Below are 7,632 nucleotides of genomic sequence, written 5' to 3'. Positions count from 1 at the left end.
CTGAGAGCCAACAGAGCCCCCAATCGGACATGACCGCTACCCCGGGTTGAGCCCCCCAAGGAAGATGCCTCCGGGGAACCCCCCGACGCCCTAAGCCTGTCCCTACCCCCACACCAATCACAACAGTGAAGGCGGGACCAAATTATGACCCCCCACCCCCACTAGGTGATGGAGCTGATAAAAGGAGTCCAGAGCAATTGATCTGATGTGGTGGCAGAGGCTGTATCAAGACTAATGTAATCTAATAGATAATTTCTATATTGGTTAGAATTAAGATTATTTTTATTTTTCCAGTTCATGAGGACTGTTTTCTTGGCTATGCATAGGGCAGTGAAAATCATATGGGCTATATTCTTTTCTGAAGTGACATTATCTAAGCTGCCCAGTAAACACACTAAGGGGGAGGTTGGAATGTTACATTTCAGACACTTTGATAAGTCTTCACATATCTCGCGCCAAAACTTCTGCACTGGTGGACAGAACCAAAGAGCGTGAATGTAATTGTCTGGTGTATTGCCTTGACAGTGTGAGCAGTTGTTGGAAGATGTAAAGCCCATCTTGAACATCCGATGACCTGTATAGTGCACTCTATGTAGTATTTTGTATTGTATTAATTGCAGACTGGGATTTTTAATTAATTTAAAGGTTTTTAAGCAAATCTGAGACCAGAAGTTTTGGTCTAAGCTGACTGATAAATCTGCTTCCCACTTTGCAATAGGAAGGGATATTGATTCATCTAATTTAGAAAGTGTTCTGTATATTTTAGATAATAATTTGGGGGATTTAAGAGTAAGAAAATGTGCCGCACTTAGTGGTGTTTGTAATTCAACTTGACTGAGGTTAAATTTCTTTTTTACTATGGATTTAATTTGTTGATATTCTAAAAATCTTGTCTTGTTGATCCCATATTGTGCAACTAGTCTGTCAAATGGAATAAATTCTGTTCCCTCTAATATATGTTCTAAGTATTTAATTCCTTTACAACTCCATTCTGGGAAATTAATCATATTATTGTTTTGTAATATGTCAGGGTTATTCCAGATAGGTGTACGTTTGCATGGGATTAATGAAGACTCCGTTATTTTTAGAAACTCCCACCATGCTGTCAGAGAAAAGCTGATGTTGATACTTTTAAAGCATTCATGTCTTTTGATGTTTGAGCTAATAAATGGTAGGTCTGAAATCTCTAGATCCTTGCATAGTGCCTGTTCAACATCTAGCCAGGGCTCAACTAAGAAGGTATGTTTTAACCATTCTGAGATGAACTGAAGCCTGTTGGCTAAGAAGTATTGGTGAAAATTAGGCAGATCTAATCCTCCTCTATCCTTGGTTCTTTGTAGCGTTTTTAAGCTGATACGCGGGGGTTTATCTTTCCAAAGGAATTTGGAAATATATGAATCCAGAGATCTGAACCAATCTTGTGATGCAAAAAGTGAAGGGGAGAGTGGGCATCCCTGTCTTTTCAGCGGCAAGCGTTTCCACCTGCTGCTGGCTGAATTCCAGGGATTCTCTCAGAGATTTAAATTCCCGGTGTAAAATCTCCACCAGGGACAGCCTCGCATCAAAACTGGACAATCGCTTGTCGATTGACTCCAGGATGTCTGCGATGTCTTTGCCGGCAGGCAATGTTGTACCGGGGGAGTCTGCCGGGCGACATCTCTTCGATGACGGCGTCTCAATTTTGGCTGGGGAAGATGCACTCTGGGCCTTATTCATTACTAAATCTTGAAAACAGCGGTCGATGTAATCTTGGAGAGCGTCTAAACTCTCCCCGTTGTCCTCCAGGGTGTTAGAGATGATAAAACAGATGTTGTTAGTTATATGACAATTGATTAGTATATTTGGTAATACTGAAGCTTGAAAAACCTTTGTTAAACTCTATGCTACCATTTGCTTTTTCTCCGCCAAAATCTCCGGCGTCTGACATCACCTACAACATGGGTCGCTTACCTTGTCGCTTGCCTTGTGTCGCTTACCTTGTCCGTCACTTCCGTCACTTACCCTTGCCCCGTCCTCCTCCTCTATGTACGTTCTTTTAGAGCAGAGCTACAGATTAAAAATGCCCAAGGCGAAGCGGTCAAAAGTCTGGCTGTACTTCACAGCAAAAGATGCAAACTCAGCAGCCTGCAACAAGTGCTTTAAGGTGATACTGTGATACTGTCAAAGGAGGTAACACCTCGAATCCGATGAAACACCTGGCGACGCATAGCGTTTTTTTAAAAGCCGAGAAATGCGCCGTATTTGATAGCTTAATGCGAGACCTCACACCGAGCACATCTACTGTGGGTGTGGTGCCTCTTATCGGACCCGGAGTTAGCAACATCCCCCAAAAACCCGAAGAGTAGAGTCCTGGCCCCTAGCCCTGCCAGTGTAGCAGAAATGATGACGGATGATGATGCAGCAGCCGTTCTTCTCTGCGTGAGTAGCTTAATGTTGTTCGTGTGTAATTTACGTTGAGTAGGCTCACCACGTTATTACATTAATGCATGTAAGGTGAACTAGCAAACATCCTCATAGCTACATGCGGCTGTCTTCTTGTTTGATGGCAGATACTCCCTTCACCCTGGCCAAAAAGGCTAAAATGACCAAAGAAAAAGTGGAAAACAGTTAAACGTGAGAGGTTTTTGGACAAAGTTTGTGTTTTTCCATTGATTAAGCACTGCTTCCAGCCAGGAGTGATGCCATATATGCCCCATAGATGCAGAAAAGGCTAACATTGTTATCTTTTTACAAAAAAACAGCTGAACATGAGTGGTTTTAGGACCAAATTTGTGTTCTCCATTCTTTAAGCACCAGTTTGAGCACCGTTTAAGCACCAGCACCGTTTCAAAAGTACCGGTTTGGCACCGGTATCGGATAAAACCTAAACGATACCCATCCCTACTAAAGAGATAAGGAAATCTGCTGTGAGAGTCTCAGTTTCAGTCTATAATGTCCTGTAACATTTAGAATTTTCAAATAAATAAACAATCTCCTGCACATACCTTCAATATACCCACGTGTATCTTAATTTTCTAAAATTCAGTGATAAAATATTATTAAGGATATCACCTGGTAACACTTGATGGGCTGTTTTGGCGTGGTTGCTGGCCTGGTTGCTTGTGGATTATAGATACAGGGTGGCTTAGACCTCTTCGTGGCACGGTGAGGGGTCGGTTGGAGTTAGGTGAGTCTAGGGCAACTTCCTGCTGCCTCTGGTCCCCTGGCACTCCTGCCCTTGGCTGCGAGAGCTCCATCCGCGGCCTCCCTTTTCGCTAACCTGGGGTGGATGCACAGCTGTCATCAGGATATGGACTCAGATCTTCAGCTCTCTTGGGGGCCATGGACAGCCAGGGTCTCTTCTTTCCTTGTCAACCACTGGCTTGGGGGAGTAAAATTGTATTTGTTGTTGTGTCGTCTGAATGTGCTTTGTTACAAATGCGGGAACTGGAGACCCAGCATGTGTGTTCATCCTTTGCTCCCGCCTCCCCTAACCCCATTTTTTCTCCCTTTCTTTCTTCCCTTTTCTTTTTCAATTCCTCTGCTTTCTATTTCTCTGCTTTTCTATTCCCCCTCTTCGCCTACCTTTTGCCAATCTGACCTTCGCCCCCTGTCTGTGCCAGCATAATATCCAATCAGATAAAACTATGAATAATAACAAAGTCTGCTTGCTACAACTGCTGGACAGGACAGGTTTAAAAAAATGCAACCCTGGTTATTTTTTCATTGGGAAATTTATTCTCATTGAGAGTAAAATTTGAAATCATATATAATGTAAAAATTTACATTTAAAATGAATAAATATATTTATTTTCAAAAACATCTTTCAAAGGCAGCTGAAGAATTCACTAAATTTGAAAAAAACAAACAAACAAACTATATTTCCCCACCTTCTACATGCCCTGTCATCCCCTCCTGTGAAATGAAAATTATTTTTTGCAAATAAAAAGTGTAACTCGGTCTTCACTCCATCAAATATACTGAGCCAATTAGTTTTAAAACTTATTGTAAAGTGACCTCTAGTGGTCATATGACGTAGTGTCAGTTGTTTCAGAACCAAATACTCTTGTTATTTATTACAGAAAGCCAAGATAACAGCCTGATTATAAGACTTCTTCGGTGTTGTACTGTTTGGATTTTGTAAAGATTTATTTGCATTCAGTTTTTAATCCAGTGCTCACTTTTCCTTTTTTAAATCTCCGCATCAAAACATTTTTAATGTCTTTAGTCTTGAAACAGTATATGATTGGATTAACAGCAGCAGGTATGAGGCTGTACATCATTGTAATAATAATCCGAATAACAAGATTAAAATTAAATCCTAAAACATTAGCAAGATAAACAAAGCATCTTGGCACATAGTAAAGGCTGGTAATAAAGAGCTGAGGGGCACAAGTGGACAGCACTTTGTGACGTCTCTCAGTTTGAGACATCCTCAGAACAGCTATGATGACAGAAAAATAGGATAAAATTATGAATGTTAAAGGAACCAGGAGAGTGACCATTGCATTAGCAAGTGCAACACTGTTCACATATGCCAGCCCATCACCACAACCCAGCCTTGTTATTGATATATGATCACAGTAACACTGCATGATAATATTCTGGTCACAGTAAGGTAAAGTTAAGGCATGAAGCACAATTCCCAGCAAACGTATAAATGTTAAAACCCAGCACATGGTGCAAGCAATAGCCACTGCTTTGTTTGTAAATAAAATGGGATATTTGAATGGAAACCATATGGCAACAAAACGATCCAAAGCCATCATCAGCAAGTTTAAAGACTGAATAGCTCCCAAAGAATGAACAAAATACATCTGTGTAAAACAAGCTCCAAAAGAAGTGATCATGTCATTCCACCAGTATCTGGCTATGATTTTTGGAAGAGTCACCACGCCAAAGCAGATGTCTGTCATTGCAAGGTTAGAAAAGATCACATATATTGGTTTGTGCAGAGTCCGCTCAAAAATGATAACAGCTATAGTGAAACCATTTCCAATTACAATAGCAAGGAAAACAAGAAGAAGAAGAACAGACACTGGACCATAATATTCAGGAGGAAGTCCAGGAAATCCAATAATAATGAACTCTTTTATAGTGGTAATATTGGTGTATTTCATAATTATATATACAAAGAAATAATCATAAACCAAAGGTAAAATTAAACAAACCACATTTTAGTCCTATGACAAAAATGATACAAATGTTTGGATTAGATACTCTATTATAATAATGATTAATTCGCTCTATTCATATCAATACACCTCAGCTCTTTAGCTCTAACTATGAAAGAACATAACCCACTTTCCAAAACAGTGTTGATGGTTTTATATTGTAAATGTTTCCAACAGAGTCTGAACTAATGATGTGTGGGGTAAATAACACTCAGAGGAAACAACTCCCATGTGCACTCAAACTTTTGAAGTGACTCGTTGCTTCTACTGTATAATGAAATGATTTGTGATAGGTTTGTAGCTTTAGACTAGAACAGACGTAGCTACGTTAATCCTACCGTAAAACAATAAGACAAGGTACGACCTCTCTCGTGCTCCCAGAGTGCTCTCTAATGCACACAAAGTTTGCAGACTATCAAGGATCAAACCTCTACCAATCTACAACTAATTACAAAACTCTAAGCATATATAAGTAGATATTTCTAAGCATAAATGACAATCAACAATACAAAACCTAACAATTTGCACTGAAGATTGTCAGAGCTTCACTGTGCAAAACTAAAGAAAAAGTTTATTTAATCCAACAAATCACAGATAAAATCTTTCAAATTACATAGCTTGCTGTGCTGTTAAGCATGCTCTTGATGCCCGGCAGGCCCATGGCCTAAGGCCCAATTACCAGATGCTCCCTCTTGGGCACGTTATGCAGGCCTGGCTCCAGAGTGAGGCCCTGTTAACCCTATAACGGGCAGGGTGAATTGGTCCCTCGCCCTTTTACTTATAGGGGTTTTCTGAATCGCTCTTTGTCTGGTCCCTCACCCAGGACTAATTTCCCATGGGAGATCCTACCAAGCAGCAAAAGCCCCCCCACAACACAGCCCCAGCAACCCCTGGGACACACAAACCCCTCAACCATGGTAATTGGGCCTTAGGCCATGGGCCTGCCGGGCACAATTCAAAAAAGGGACATGGGCCCACCCTCCTGTCTGCCCACCACCCATAGGAGGCGCTGTAGGAGTCTGGTGCATTGTGTGTCAGGCAGTGGCCACCAGGAGGCCCTGGTGGACTGATCCCTAGCTACCGAGACAAGTAACTGGGACACTGAATGTCACTTTTCTGTTGGGGAAGGAGCCTGAGTTAGTGCGTGAGGTTGAGAGGTACCAGCTAGATATAGCTGAGCTCAGCTCAACGCATGTCAACGGGCTGGGGTGTATCTCTTAGCATGCCCTTGGCTTGCTGTCTGTACGTGGGGTTTTTTTGGTGGACAAGAGCATTTTCTCCCTGCGGAGAATGGGTTCTGACTGCCGTCTACGCTTATGTGCCAAACGACGGTTAAAGTACCCAGCCTTCTTGGATCTGAACCTGAAGGGTGTTCAGTTACTGGACTTTTGTGCAAACCACAGTTTGTCAATAACGAGAACCATGTTCAAACATAAGGGAACGGACTCCAGAAGACACTCAATTTTGGAAACGTATCATTAGATCTGTGGCTATATGTTCTGGACACTTGGGTGAAGAGAGGGGCTGAGCTGTCAACTGATCACCACTTGGGGGTTTGGTCCACCAAATGGTGGACACCAGAGGTGAAGGGAGCCATCAGGCTAAAGACGGAGTCCTATCGGGCTTGGTTAGCCAGTTGGACTTTGGAGGCAGCCGGTAGGTACCGACAGGCCAAGTGGAAAGCTGCCCGGGCAGTTGCTGAAGCAAAAACTCGGATGTGGGAGGAGTTTGGAGAGACGATGGAAAAAGACTTTTAGACTGCCTCAAAGAGATTCTGGCAAACCATCAGGCAACTCAGGAGGGGAAAGCAGTGCTCTATCTGCACTGTGTATAGCAAGGATGGAGTAATGCTGGCTTCAGCTGAAAACATTTTGGGGCAGTGGTAGAAGTACTTCGAGCCTTTTGTGGAGAAAGCAAAGTCTGGGGGATGACTTGTCTAGCTTTGGGGGTGAAGTCACTTAGGCAGTTAAACAACTCTTTGGTGGCAGGGCCCCTGGGGTGGATGAGGTTTTCCCTGTTCCTGTAGTTCCTGGAGGCTCTGGATGTTGTAGGGCCGTCGTGGTTGGCATGCCTCTACAATGTTGCATGGAGATCAATTCAATTCAACTCAATTGTATTTATATAGCGCCATTGTTTTCTATTTGAGTCAATGATGTACTGGTGTCTTGGTTTATGATCGTTTGACGCTGTTATCCATCCGATCTTCAATGATGGCTCAAGATGTCTCATCCTCCTCCTCCTTTGGCACTTTCCATCCTCCGCCAGTGGCTGGATCCTCGGCCAGCGTCCTCAGCGATCCCCGCAGACCACGGAGAAGTAGAGGAAGAAGAGCAGGTATCCAGGTGAAGCTTAGGCTTTTCTGGTGGCGGGGTCTGACTGGAAAGCAATGTCGAGCATGCTTTATTACCTATCCTCAGAATAGCTCCATGGAGGGGAATTTGTTTTCCATGTCCCTGCTTGGATACGCAGAGCCTGGCTC

At 42.8% G+C, this 7,632-nt stretch overlaps 1 protein-coding gene across 1 annotated transcript; it reads right to left on the bottom strand.

The window, feature by feature from the left end:
- Positions 1-4,127: 4,127 nt before the first annotated feature.
- Positions 4,128-5,099, bottom strand: LOC146560094 (olfactory receptor 1500-like). Its single transcript, XM_085245019.1, has one exon. The coding sequence runs from the start codon at positions 5,097-5,099 to the stop codon at positions 4,128-4,130; it is 972 nt and encodes a 323-aa protein (XP_085101145.1).
- Positions 5,100-7,632: the final 2,533 nt, after the last annotated feature.

This window comes from Mchenga conophoros, linkage group LG14 (genome assembly GCF_057382185.1).
Source record: "Mchenga conophoros isolate Kocher_MC1m ecotype Shallow Benthic linkage group LG14, M_conophoros_male_GT1.1, whole genome shotgun sequence".
Taxonomy (NCBI): Eukaryota; Metazoa; Chordata; class Actinopteri; order Cichliformes; family Cichlidae; genus Mchenga; species Mchenga conophoros.
The sequence above is the reverse complement of the archived record's forward strand: the minus strand, read 5'-3'. Positions and strand labels throughout refer to the sequence as shown.